At 37.9% G+C, this 14804-nt stretch overlaps 1 protein-coding gene across 1 annotated transcript; it reads right to left on the reverse strand.

The window, feature by feature from the left end:
- Positions 1 to 4889: 4889 nt before the first annotated feature.
- LOC147763609 (uncharacterized) lies at positions 4890 to 14705 on the reverse strand. The gene is made up of 14 exons (XM_087003537.1): positions 14664 to 14705; positions 12071 to 13021; positions 11939 to 11990; positions 11807 to 11858; positions 11675 to 11726; positions 11411 to 11594; positions 11149 to 11200; positions 10566 to 11068; positions 9896 to 10497; positions 9303 to 9485; positions 8932 to 9075; positions 7887 to 8630; positions 7177 to 7276; positions 4890 to 6704 (listed from the first exon to the last, which is right to left on the reverse strand). The coding sequence occupies exons 8-9, from the start codon at positions 10858 to 10860 to the stop codon at positions 10460 to 10462; spliced, it is 333 nt and encodes a 110-aa protein (XP_086859663.1). The 5' UTR covers positions 10861 to 11068; positions 11149 to 11200; positions 11411 to 11594; positions 11675 to 11726; positions 11807 to 11858; positions 11939 to 11990; positions 12071 to 13021; positions 14664 to 14705; the 3' UTR covers positions 4890 to 6704; positions 7177 to 7276; positions 7887 to 8630; positions 8932 to 9075; positions 9303 to 9485; positions 9896 to 10459.
- Between the last annotated feature and the right edge of the window lie 99 nt (positions 14706 to 14804).

Here is a 14804-nt window from a genome sequence, read left to right on the forward strand (position 1 = left end):
TAGAGCTGGTTTTCTTATTTGAGCTGTATGTCAATCCTAAGAATCATTCTTTTAAGCTAAAAAAAAAATAAGTAACATAGTTTGCTTTTTATCATAACGTTTGTGATGACAGTGCACGAAGTTGGCTTTTTGTCAATTTTGATGCAATATTACATAATGATTAACTATAATTACCACCATTTATTTTTATTAATAACGTAGTCATTTAGAAAATTTGATTACCACTGGGCTTCATGACCATGGGAGTTCCAAGTCCCACATTGAAAATGCCAATATATGAAAGATAACAACTTCACAAACATGTACAACAGAAAAAGAAACCAATTAGATTGCTTTTCCAACACAGGCTGCATTTTAGACCTGTGTTTCTTTCCTGTAAGTTTTAAGAAGAGTAAGTAACATGGTTTTTCTTTAATGGTCACTATAAAAGCAGTGTCCAAAATAGAGGTTTCTTCATTTTCGTTGCAATATTACATAATGCATAATGACCATCAATTTTAATAATGAAATAAAATTATCATGGATATTCAGACTAGCAAAGGTCTTCAAACCCATGGAAGTTCAAAGTCACACCTTGAAAATGTCGATATGTGAAAAATTTAAGGATGAGTGCAGATAACCATTGGCAAAGTGCCCATCGTCAATTTTTTAAATAATTTGCTATTATAAAGTTTATGCATATATTTGTTGTGTGAAAAAATATTATTTGGTTTGAGGCATCGTTTGAGCCATGAGGTATCGTATTTTTAATGAGTAATATGTGGGGGTGGAGGTAACCAGATTTACCTGTTGTATGCAGTCTAATATGAATCAGAGCAAGTTATTTCAGCATATATATTGCATAAATAATTTTTTCTAATGAAACTTGTCTTGTGGTGAAAAAAAGAGTTATATGTTAAATAATTGCGATGTGGCACAAGTAAATGGGAAAGTAATTGTTTTTTTTTTGTTTGTTTGTTTGTTTTTTTTTAATCCTAGAGAAGAGAGGGAGGGGTGGTGTATTACAATATTTTCTCACAGAAACCATCACTGATTTCACTCAACTGTATAAAAGTCTTGTAACTAGAAAAACTTGTATCAGCGTATTTATTAATTTTATATAACTTTTCTCACAGACCAGCATTTGTTGGTCTAAATAATTATATTGTTAACCAATACACATTTTGTACAAAGCCCTATAGAATAGTAAAAAATGCTAAAAGCAAAAGGCTGTTACAGTAACACAAAAAAATCATGTGTTAAAGCACTCTAAACACCTATTTGGAATGTTTCCATTAACCATACAATAAACAAGGTATAAATTGTACCAAAATAATGATAAGGTAAAAGTAAAAACTAAATGAAAATATAGTACATATAATAACAGTAATGGCCAATAATCTGTATGACAATGAAAATAAATCACCTAAAAAGTACTTCATATATGATAATGTATGTGATAAAGACCTTGTATAGAAAGCAATGCAAGAGTTATTTTATACAAAATATATAAATATGAGAATAAAAAATGTATAATAAACAATAGATAATTAATCAGATGTGCTGTCTGAAACACTTTCTGCCTCGCTAATACTCTCACCACTTGATGTTGGTAAATGCAAGAAGTTATAATGAGACTCTTTATAACTTCTTGGTAAATGTGAGGCATCCTATCTCCCTACCTCCCCCCCCCCCCCCCCCCCCACGCACACACACACACACAAACACACACGCAAAAGTTTTTTTAAACCATGCCAGTTCTGAACTGTGAATAGGGGAACTATGGGTCGCTGCATGCCATCTTCTTTCAAGCAAATCAAAGAAATGTTAAAATATTTAAGCAATTATAAATAGTAACTAAAACATTTTAATTTAAAAATCACACCAAGCATATTATCTTTTCGTTATCCTTTCTCCTTGCAAAATCAAAGCAACCAAAAAAACTGGACAACTCCACATAAATATTAATAGCAAAAATGTATTATCACTTTATCTTTATTGTCATCATCTGTGAAACAAGATATGAAATGAAAGTTTCTTCAAAGTGCATTGTGGATCAGTGTATATTGTGGATAAGTGTTTCAGTGTACGCGGACAAGGTCGTTCAATGACGGCCTGGGGCAGGTTAGTAAACTTCAAGTTGATATCATGTCAACAAGATGCAAGGACACTGTCAATCACAATTAGGGGAGAGGCATGCGTGGTTTCCCTTCAAAAACTATTATAGCCTAACATTGATTCTTCCCTCCGAAGTAATTGTGTGATTTTTTTCTTTTTAAACAAAAAAGTTAAGGTATGAAAACGCTGAATGTATTTCAAACGTAGGTGTATATACAATACAAATAATGAAATCTGTGTCTCACTCTCACACGACACCCCCGCGTCCAAACTGACAGGATGGTGGCGACAGCAACGCCCCCAGTCGACAATCTAAGATTGGAAGTCTATGAGCGATAGACTAATTAATGCCAAATTTCCGCATGACAACGATTTATAGACTCCCGGGAATTACTTTCCCTCAACGCTCTTTGTCGCGCTGGCGGTCAATGCAGCATTTATTTCAAAACAAGTTGACCGCAAATTAAGCACGATTTTGCACCTTCAAGTTCCGTGTCACGTTTTCATATCATGCATCTTTTATTTCTACAAGTATTCTCTGCCCAAAATGCGTAAAAAAAGAGAGTTATCTTACCAGGTTGTTTAGAAAACTTCTTTTTCCCCTGACTACACGTCTTCTCTCCCGTTCACCTCCAGGTTAAAATGACCACTCAGCTTCGCTTCTAACACCACTACACGTCACTTCCGGGCACAATCAGTCTTCTCCGATTCCCTTTATTAACACACGTAGGAACTGCAAGTCTTCAAAATGGTTGAATAAGTTTAAATCAGTGAAAAGGGATCCAAAAAATATTTTTTCATTTTAATACTTATCATTCATCAGCTTTTGCATTTTCCATCTATTTTATCTCAGCTGCTTATGATAAGTGTTTAAATCATCAATTAATTCTCGTAAAATATAAATAGTTTAAGTCATGAATAATCCTTAGATATACACCCAATGCATATTTTCAAAGATGCCAGTGTGTTATTGTGATGTTATACAAGTTGTTATTATTTTAACAAAAGTTAAAAGAAAATGATAAAAAAAAAAAAAAAACCAGACTAAGATATGGGTCCCGTGACAATCTTCCTTCTACAATTTAAGTGTGAATAACTAGTAACTATGAAAACAGGAACTCACAAACAATATTACAATCACCATTTACCGAATCTGTATTAATTATTACTTTCAACCTTAAAACATTTAAGTCAACCATGAAACAATCTATAAGAGAATTGAATTGTGTTAATGGTATGGCAACTCCTGAGAACATCTTCAGTTATAATATAATGGCAGTGTTCCAAAACCACGATACATATTAAATACAGGCTTGCTTAAATCTTAAACGGAAAGGAAGCATTATCAAGTGTTGCACCTGCTCAGCAAAGCTGCAAATTTTATTTTGCAGCATCACAATTTCACTAGCACAAATCAGTAATAACTGTTAGTATATTTGTAACATATTTAATATTCGTCATTTGCCTCTAATCTTCGCTTAACATTATTAAAATATTACCACACATATTTATGATAAATGTATGCATATTTGTAATAACTAAATTTTGTCATTTGCTACGGGAATGGGGGGGGGGGGGTCTTAAAAATAAAAATTTTGGGCCGCAATTCCCACAGCAAATATGAAGGAGTACCAGTAGATAAGGCCGGTGCCATGAAACTGAGGGTCCGTGTGACAGAAAGTCCGTCCTCCATATAGTTAGGGTTAGTTTGACCTAAGTAGGTCAAAATCTAGGGCGAGGCTCACTTGTACAAATGAATGGGAAGCGGACTCTCTGTCATGGGGGACTTTCTGGTACATGTCACCGGTGATGGCACAGAAATGGGAAAATTCTTGGTTTTGTCTAGTTTTGCTTGCATTATACATTTATATAAAATCTGATTCTCAAAATAAATGCAATCGGCAAGTATTATGCTACAGGGATGGGAGTGAGGTGTTCTTAAGAATAAAAAAATTGGGCCTTAATTCCCTCAGCAAATATAAAATAGTGCCAGTAGATAAGGACAATAATGGCACAAGGATGGAAAAAATCTTGGTTTTGTCTAGTTTTGCTTGCTATATGCATTTATATAAAAAATTGGGCCTCAATTCCCACAGCAAAAAAAAAAAAAAAAAAAAAAAAAAAAAAAAAAAAAAATAGTGCCAGTAGATAAGGATAACAATGGCACAGGAATGGGAAAAAACTAGTTTTTTTCTCGTTTTACTTGTGTTATAGTCAAGAACATATACATTTATACACAATGTACCCCTTCGTTAACATTAAGAGGTGTTGGGTTCTTAAATCTACAGTGGGATTTATTTAAGTAAGATAGTTACTTCTCTAATTTGACTCAGGAAAGTCTAGGTAACGGCTCGAGTTATTCCTGGGGCTCCGTAACTTAAAAGCATGCGTATTGCGAACGGCGATATCACATAGAGGCTACAGTGTATTACATGGGGCGAGCATGGGCAAGTAATGGAATCGAGGCGCTTGCGCTCGGTCGCAATGCGCGCTGCTTTCGAGTTACGGGGCCCGGGAGAGCAAAGTAACGCAGCACCACAGCTTTGTATCCAAAAACCAAAATTCAATTCATTACCTGGACATCGGCTAGTTTTATGGAAGAAATTGGAGTGACAGAAATAGTGACGAAATTGTAAAAGTTTAAGTGAGGCGAAAGAGGATAATTTCTACTAATGATTAAACGAGCATACATGCGAGTCCATTTAAATTTATTTGCAAGTCTCGCTTTTTTTTAGCGATCTGTACACGACCACTTTTTTTTTACAGAAAAAAAAAAAAAAAGAAAAATAAAATTATAGAATATTTTTTATTCAACTATTATGTACAATTTTGAATATTTACAGTTGATTTAAAAAGGACTAATAATCAGTAATGAACTACGTAAACGCAATGAATTAATACATAGCAGTATTATCAAAAGTTCTAAGATTTTCCATCGTCTTCATCTAGCGTCGGAACGCACACAGTCCGATAATGCAGGTCTTATGGTCGGAAACTGGTACCAGATGCTCTCGGGCCGTGGGGAAAAACCCGTCTAAACCCTTCGTGGGGAATGCCGGGAAAGTGCCCACGCCCGGATAATTCGGTCCTTATAACATGACTAAATCGGTTTCTATTGGCACGGCGCTGCGTACAGTTCAAGAATCGTCCCGTTTTAGACAGCATTGTGTGACGGAATAACCTTTGTGTTGACTAACTATTCTCTATATATACTATACACGAGGTGAAGCATAAAAACTTATTATTAAAGTAATTCTTATAGAAAAAGGCACTGAAGCCAATAAATAACTATCAAGAGACATAACAATTAAACAGAATCATTTTGACTTTATCTTGGAGAATTCATAAATAAAGTTAATCATTTTACAACTGCAAGCATCTTTCAAAACTTGATTATAGTTCTCTTTATGATAAAATGCAAACAGATTCAAGTAATATGATTATAACTCGGGAATATCAATGATTTCAACTAAACTTTGATATATAATTCGACTTAAAATACCAGGTTTCTAAAATGTAACTTTGCACTGAAATCGCAACTACCTGCATGATACAAGTACAGAATAAAGCAAGCTTGCTTCAAAATATTTCGGATCTCACATTACACTGTATGACCGCCCATGTAAATTTCAATCTGAATTTTTTTGATCCGGAGAAAAGGTGCATATGTGATGAAGTGGATGTATTTGTCAAGTATAACACTTGAGAAAATCTGAATATTAGTAATGTGATCTCTATCTTGAGAGATGACAGCATCTCTCAAGAAGAGCAGACTGTACAAAAAATATAATGAAATATTTTCTCACACGTAAAATATTTCATTACAGATTTTGCACAATCTATCAATGTAAAATCTCTTCATGTAAAAGCGTTTACATGAAGTCAGATTTTACAAAGATGTGAGGGTTTGTTAGTAAGGTTAGTGTGCAGGTTAAGACTTTTTCAAATGCCATACTGACAAACAGCTCCACATCATCAAAAGCACAAATATGAAAAATGACCATCTCAGATTGAAACAAAACACAGACGACCACAAGTGGTGGGAATGTTTTTGTGAGCAAAAAACTATCTGCATTCAGAATGTGGATAAAGCAACTCTATATTCAAATTTATTAATATAATAATTATAGCAACTGTAGAGGTAGACTTTTCCTACAGAAGCACACATCTTATTCAATTGATCTTGTATATGGAATGAAGAATTATCTTGAACCTCAGTTTTCTCTTCTGTTATTGAAATAAAATGGTTCACTGCATAAGGCATAAAATACAAATGAAATTTGATGCAATTTCACCTTGACATGTTTGTGACCCATGAACCCCAAATATTCTCAGCATCCAAAAGACTGATACATTATTAGACTGTATTCCCACTACATTCAGTACTGTATATTGCCTCATTACCATTCCACATTCTTTATATTTGTTTGCAGAACAAGCCGTGTCCTTCAACACCAAAACTCGTGGGATGTCCGAGCATCCATGAAAGTGTCCACAGGGCTCCTTGCTAACGCTGTACAGTGTTCAACATCTTGGACATTTGGTCTTGGGTCGACGTTATCTGACATCATGCAGGCGTAATTATTGGAAAACTCCCAATTCGTAGCCTACAAATGAAATCCAACTTTTACTCAAAAGTATGAAAAGCTATATCGAAAGCTTGCAGTAACTGCAACAAAGAAAGTATATCACTGGTATTTACACACCGTTAACATTAATGAAAAGCTTGGTTCTTAAAATGATCAGAGCGTTATTTCCAAATGTACAGTGAAATATGCTTCCTTTATTGAAATATATATATATTAACTTTTTAGAGTAAGTAGACAGCAGTCTTCAAAAAATAAATTATTTCAAACATTTGACAAAAAAGTAAGAAAAGATGTTGCTATATTGAATATTGTAATGTTAGCCTACATGTTAAATTGTTGACTGTCTGTGCTACTTCTAATTCTACTGTTTGTTTACATAGGATATAGTTTTTGATCACTGTCAATAATAAGAAATGCCATAATACACCAATAATAATACTTAAAAAATTCAGAACCACTTTTCTTAAGTTGTTGATCCCCAATAACTTACAAAGTTATCTGTATAAAGATCCCTCAATCCTGAAGAAGTGTTTCATCTGGAGGTTTGGTAGTTGCAATCTTCATTTTTAGAATCCACCACTTTTGGTAGCCTGCAAATTTAAATTATTACTTCAAAATGTAATAAAAGTCAACCATTTGTATATGAAATGTGTTTTTAAAGTTTCAGCAGTTTGATGGGAAATAAATATAAAAAGCACTTTTGTCACATACTTGGAAAAAACATTCAAGCGAAATATTTTGACATGCCACTGGCGACCTTCAGACTTAATGTCACAATGGGGTATTGCACAAATTAGTTTTAACGAAGGAAAAGGAACACTAACAGCATTTAAACGACTCTACTCAAAGACAAGTTTAAGTAAAGCCTGAACAATCTAGATCCAGCGGGAGGAGTGTACTAGTATTCCATCAAGTGTTTAATTTGTGAAGGATTTATATGGGAGAGACAAAGAGAAAGTTGAACGTTAGAGTTAAAGAACACGGGAAGGAATAAGAAAGGGTACCGAAGAGGGAAAAATACACTACAGCCCAAGGTAGCCTTCTGCTACAACGAACCATCACAAAAAACATTGATTGGGAGAGTGCCAAGATTCTACAAAAAGAAAGTGACTGGAGAACAAGAGGCGTAAAGGGAGGCATATAAACCAGGAAAATGCCTAACAATCTGAACAATATAGAGAGATGGAAATAAATACTCACTTCTACGGTGGCCTTTTATTACCACAACCACAGCACTGGAGGTGGGGGTGGTAGCTGCTAGTATACAATTTCTGGACCAGTGACAACGTCCCGGAGTCACATTGGTGGTGGGTGTTGGGGGCGGTAGCTCCAAGTATTCTGGACCAGTAACCACGCCCTAGAGTCACATTGGTGGTGGTGGGTGGTGGGGGCGGTAGCTCCAAGTAATCTGGACCACTGACCACGCCTCGGAGTCACATTGTTGGTGGTGGGTGGTGGGGGCGGTAGCTCCAAGTAATCTGGACCAGTGACCACGCCCCGGAGTCACATTGGTGGCGGTGGGTGGTGGGGGCGGTAGCTCCAAGTAATCTGGACCAGTGACCACACCTCGGAGTCACATTGGTGGTGGTGGGTGGTGGGGGCGGTAGCTCCAAGTAATCTGGACCAGTGACCACGCCCCGGAGTCACATTGGTGGCGGTGGGTGGTGGGGGCGGTAGCTCCAAGTAATCTGGACCAGTGACCACACCTCGGAGTCACATTGGTGGTGGTGGGTGGTGGGGGCGGTAGCTCCAAGTAATCTGGACCACTGACCACGCCTCGGAGTCACATTGGTGGTGGTGGGTGGTGGGGGCGGTAGCTCCAAGTAATCTGGACCAGTGACCACGCCCCGGAGTCACATTGGTGGTGGTGGGTGGTGGGGGCGGTAGCTCCAAGTGATCTGGACCATTGACAACGTCCTGCAGAATATTGAGACTGTTGAGGATCTGAAAGTTGACGAATGGCATGTCAAAATATTTTGTATGAATGATAAGGTTTTTCCACATCTGTGACAAATTAAAAGAGCTTTTTACCTGTGAAAAATGAGCACTGAATTTGCTAGAGTAAATTGTAAATAGAAAACAAATGCCTGCACCGAGTGACAGGTCCCAAACATTCTTAAAACAATTGTCTAAGACCTTGCACAAAATGCTCAGTTTGTTGGAGTTGCACTGATAAAAGATTTGTATTATCTATACAATGAATGACAATCTAGTTCATTTACCCTTATCCTGTCCCATAACTTACCTTGAATGCTCTGTAATCACAACTACTGAAGGGCTCTTGAAACACTATGATATAGCTGACATGGCTTTCTCCATTTTAGCCTTGTTAACCTTGTTAAAATGGACCGTCATCAGGACAGGCGCTCGCCAATGCTATCTGCCTCAACTACAAAATAAAAAATTATAAGTCAAAAGTTTCCCTCTTTACTTCTCCCACCCAAATCCAATCTACTAACCATAAATATCTTAATCCTAGGAGTGGGTCATGGGTAAAAGACATTGCCTTCTGAATGTAAGCTGTCAAATTAATGTGGCTAACGGTTTTTAGTTTTTCAAGGTAAGAAAAATCACTTAAGTGTTTTGTTTTCCCCCAAAAACATGAGTGATATGTACCTTTTAAGGCTTGATAGGTTTCCATCTCTGTGAAACGCCATATGCTTCTGATGCTCCCCCATGCAGCCCCCTAACATACAGACCATGGCAGGACTCAACCATGCACCAAGGATTGAATGCGACCCTCTTCTTGCACCTCTTTCAAAAAAGCGGGACTTTATCAGGAATTGCCCTAATTGAGTTCTGTAAATAGAAAGGAAAATTTGATTAGTTTTCAAAAATTGTATATCAAACGCAGTCTGCAGCCAGAAAAATTGTTGGAATCGGTAGATTTCCAGAATGTGTCAATTTGGTGACATGGCTGTTAGATTTTTTCTATAAGTATGAAGAAGAGCTTTTGATTTATTTTAAATGTAACTGTTACATCATGATTCGAGAAAAATGTCAAGGTCTTGTTAATACAAATATTAATGCAATCCAGTCTAGTCCTATTGAACTTTGTATTCGAACCAGTGAATCAAGATTCAGACATCTATATCTAGTTTTTAGGAAAGAAGGTGGACTGAATGGCCAGTAGGGTGAAAAGTTTATGGCACAGACTGCTGCTGAAAAATTAATTTTAGTGTATTGTTCTCGCCAGTAACACGGGTTACCTTGCAGGTTTTTCCGCCTCAGTGAAACACCATATGCTTCAGACGCTTCTCCAATGCAGCCTCTTCAACAGACCGTGGCAGGACTCACTGGCACCAAGGATTGAGGGATGTATCGGAAGTGTGCACGTGGCCCTCTTCTCCTTGCAGTTGCCATGAAACGTTGGACAGGACTCGCTGGACGCTTCCTAGTGCAGCCACCTCGTAGACAGACCATGGCAGGACTCGCTGGACGCTTCCCCAGTGCAGCCACCTCGTAGACGGACCATGGCAGGACTCGCTGGACGCTTCCCCAGTGCAGCCACCTCGTAGACGGACCATGGCAGGACTCGCTGGACGCTTCCCCAGTGCAGCCACCTCGCAGACGGACCATGGCAGGACTCGCTGGACGCTTCCCCAGTGCAGCCACCTCGCAGATAGACCATGGCACGACTCGCTGGACGCTTCCTTAATGCAGCCACCTCGTAGACAGGCCATGACAGGACTCGCTGGACGCTTCCCCAGTGCAGCCACATCAGAGACAGACCATGGCAGGACTCGCTGGCACCAAGGAATGGTCAAAGTAGCTTAAGTGTAGATGTGGGACGTCTCCTTGCAGTTGTGTTCTGTCAACAGAAAGAAAAATGAATTAATGAATTTTCATACTATGTCAGCACTCTGCAGTCAGGCTTACCTTTAAGTGGTTTCCATCTCATTGAAACACCATATGACAAGACTCGCTGGACGCTTCCCCAGTGCAGCCACCTCGTAGACAGACCATGGCAGGACTCGCTGGACGCTACCCCTGTGCCGCCACCTCGTAGACAGGCCATGGCAGGACTCGCTGGACGCTTCCCCTGTGCAGCCACCTCGTAGACAGGCCATGGCAGGACTCGCTGGACGCTTCCCCAGTGCAGCCACCTCGTAGACAGACCATGGCAGGACTCGCTGGACGCTTCCCCAGTGAAGCCACCTCGTAGAGAGACCATGGCAGGACTCGCTGGCTCCAAAGGATGGTCGAAGTAGCTTAAGTGTAGATGTGGGGTGTCTCCTTGCAGTTGTGTCCTGTAAACAGAAATAAAAACGAGATTAGATTTCTTTCATTTCTCAAACTTCCCTTCCAAAAAGAAAAAAAAATTACATACCTTAAGGAGTGTAGTCGAAGTCCCACAGGTGGCGCCCATCATCTTCTATGTCCTGTAAACAGAATTAAAAACGAGATTAGATTTCTTTCATTTCTCAAACTCCCCTTCCAAAAAGAAAAAAAGATTACATACCTTAAGGAGTGTAGTCGAAGTCCCACAGGTGGCGCCCATCATCTTCTATGTCCTGTAAACAGAAATAAAAACGAGATTAGATTTCTTTCACTTCTCAAACTCCCCTTCCAAAAAGAAAAAAAGATTACATACCTTAAGGAGTGAAGTCGAAGTCCCACAGGTGGCGCCATCATCTTCTATGTCCTGTAAACAGAAATAAAAACGAGATTAGATTTCTTTCATTTCTCAAACTCCCCTTCCAAAAAGAAAAAAGATTACATACCTTAAGGAGTGTAGTCGAAGTCCCACAGGTGGCGCCCATCATCTTCTATGTCCTGTAAACAAAAAATAAAAACGAGATTAGATTTCTTTCATTTCTCAAACCCCCCTTCCAAAAAGAAAAAAGATTACATACCTTAAGGAGTGTAGTCGAAGTCCCACAGGTGGCGCCCATCATCTTCTATGTCCTGTAAACAGAAATAAAAACGAGATTAGATTTCTTTCACTTCTCAAACTCCCCTTCCAAAAAGAAAAAAAGATTACATACCTTAAGGAGTGTAGTCGAAGTCCCACAGGTGGCGCCCATCATCTTCTATGTCCTGTAAACAGAAATAAAAACGAGATTAGATTTCTTTCACTTCTCAAACTCCCCTTCCAAAAAGAAAAAAAGATTACATACCTTAAGGAGTGTAGTCGAAGTCCCACAGGTGGCGCCCATCATCTTCTATGTCCTGTAAACAGAAATAAAAACGAGATTAGATTTCTTTCACTTCTCAAACTTCCCTTCCAAAAAGAAAAAAAGATTACATACCTTAAGGAGTGTAGTCGAAGTCCCACAGGTGGCGCCCATCATCTTCTATGTCCTGTAAACAGAAATAAAAACGAGATTAGATTTCTTTCATTTCTCAAACCCCCCTTCCAAAAAGAAAAAAAGATTACATACCTTAAGGAGTGTAGTCGAAATCCCACAGGTGGCGCCCACCAGTTTGCAGTCTGCTTCCTGGACCTGTAATAAAAAGAAACCTGGAAAGCATGGGAATATGCAATGACACTACGACTCCAGCCCACGACAGCAAAAAGGTGAAGTATCCTGCGAAGATGACCGAGCGACGATTCCTCGTGGGGAGAAGCGAAGATTTTAGCTGGCCAGCTAAGAGAAACGCCGAATCCACCGTCTAGACGTCTGCGTGTGCAGGGAACAATTTGTCGAAGAGCGATGCGTTGACGTAGGATGAGTAGAAGATTCGGAGAAATGGGAGTCGACTCCCGTGTCCTTTGTGCTTGATACAGGGCGCAGCACATGGTATCCGTCCTGTTGCTCTAGATCTGTCCGCTGTTGAGTGAACGCACTTTTAAAATTTTGCGCTTTTATACCTTTGTTGACGTATAGTCACATGATGGCGTTCTTGTTGTCACCAATGGTCAACTTGTTCAAAGGGGATGGCCTTTGATAGTGATGCGCAAAGTTGGTAATAATATCTTATCAACATATACATTTTCTTTTATATTTTATATTTTGATTATTCTGCCTGTCAGTTTGTTTATAATAAGAGTAATAAGTTCTAAGCAATGTCTGTGAAATGTGCAGGCAAATTTGATGAAAATTTCTGAGCAACATACCTTCTCCCTAAAATTTTTATAGGTACGATGTCCGTTAAGCTGGTAGCTGTGAACTTCTCGCAGGCTACTTTAGTGTGCGTGTATTTGAACACTGATCCAAAATGTGGATAATGTAATTTGGCGTAGGGTGACTGCATTTTTGAGGCAGCCTGAGGGAGTATGGTTGTTCTGATTGTAGTGAATTGTAGAGAGACAATTGGAAGTACACTGGACTTAGCATGTTCAGTCACCCAAGTACTCTGAAACACATTTTGTAATCAGCTGACTTGTTATTCTGAAAAATGAAAAAACAAATTATATTGATTTACAAAACTGGAAGATAGAAACAGTGGATCATATTACTTATGCCAGGCAGAAGAAACGACTGAATGTATATTTTTATATTCAAAACGTCTACTGATTTAGGTAATAATTAATAGCCTGGAAGATAGCAGCAGTGCATCATATTACTAATGCAAGGCAGAAGAAACGAGTGAATGTATATGTCTATATTCAAAACGTCTACTGATTTAGGTAATAATTAATAGCCTGGAAGATAGCAGCAGTGGATCATATTACTAATGCAAGGCAGAAGAAACGAGTGAATGTATATGTCTCTATTCAAAACGTCTACTGATTTAGGTAATAATTAACAACTGACGTCTCCCTTCATGGCGTCGGGTTATCAGTACTCCCACACCAGTAACATGAGTTATGAGTTGAGCAGAAACAGAAAAAGATTTTTTATAAAGATAATGCAAGTATATGTGTAGGCCCATTTATCTTTTTTTTATATTACTAAACGTAAGAATTGTTTGTCCAAGTGAAACTTTACTTACATCAGCCTAGCAACTAAATCTGACGTTTAAACGTCTCCGAAAATAACTAGAATTTTTTGAATAACGCAATAATGCGGCCACCTTCGAGGTGTCGCCCGGTTTTTAAAAATTAAAAAAAGAAACTTTTCGGGGCGTCTTTTGTCGCGGGTCATTATTTTCAGTTGTTTGATGTTTTTTTGTAATATTTTAGCCATTGATAGAATCTATAATTCAGTTACATCCACGATTAGCTAGACGAAATGGTGTCAGGGAAAAGTCAAATTTTTTAAACGGCAAAAACTGCATTCTCTTAGAAAGCAATTAGCAAACATTCATTACTGTGAAAAATTCAACCGAAGTTGAAGACAAAATGTGTCAAAAATAAACGTGCATGTCGTAATACCTATTTAAAGCAGTCTAATTTTTGTTAGTATTAAAAAACGTGTAAATATTATCCACATAGGATATTTTTAAAGCCTTCGATATTTAAAATATTTAAACTTCCCATACTTTGAGGCATGCATGAGTCGGAAAATGTTTGCATAATTACATAAAAAACTAGAATTATCTCTTTATGTGACCACAGTTTACTCATGTGCCTTACATCATTCCCTTAAACCCTTTCCCAGTATCGATTTCAGATATTTTTGACACATTTTGTCTTCATCTGAATCACGTGAACGTTATCAAGTGTCATAAGGCGTACATTACGAAAATATTTAGGTCTTGGAACGTGATTTGATGACTTTTTTAAATGCATATATATACAATTATAAATTTATAATTAAGTTATTTAATATCAAATTATAAGTTCTGACCGAGTTTTAAAATTTATTTTAGGAGGGGTAAAAAACCCCAACCCCATCTAATATATATTGGATACATCCGTAGGCTTATGTCCTTAGAACTAGGCGTACAAAATGTGTCTTCTAGCTAAAGTTATTATTATGGTGTATGTGTAATTAAAAAAAACTACGTAAGAGTGACAATAGGTCATGTGTTTCGAATGCACCCCCACTCTCCGATCAGACATTGCTTTTGTATAATTCACAGTCCATCTTCGTTGTAGTTTGTGACTTTACGTCATTTCTTAGTGAAGCGGTGTTGTCCTCAATTTACCTTAAATGTCCAAATTACTAAGAAGAAACCACTTGCAAGAATTATAAGGCTTTTTATACTGCTAGGTCTATAGATGTGATACACACGATATTTTGCAACCCCACAAAATCTGTTTCTTAAAATTTTGGTTCCACCACAAAG

Source organism: Lingula anatina, chromosome 2 (assembly GCF_051362555.1).
Source record: "Lingula anatina isolate TDL-2025a chromosome 2, LinAna3.0, whole genome shotgun sequence".
Taxonomy (NCBI): domain Eukaryota; kingdom Metazoa; phylum Brachiopoda; class Lingulata; order Lingulida; family Lingulidae; genus Lingula; species Lingula anatina.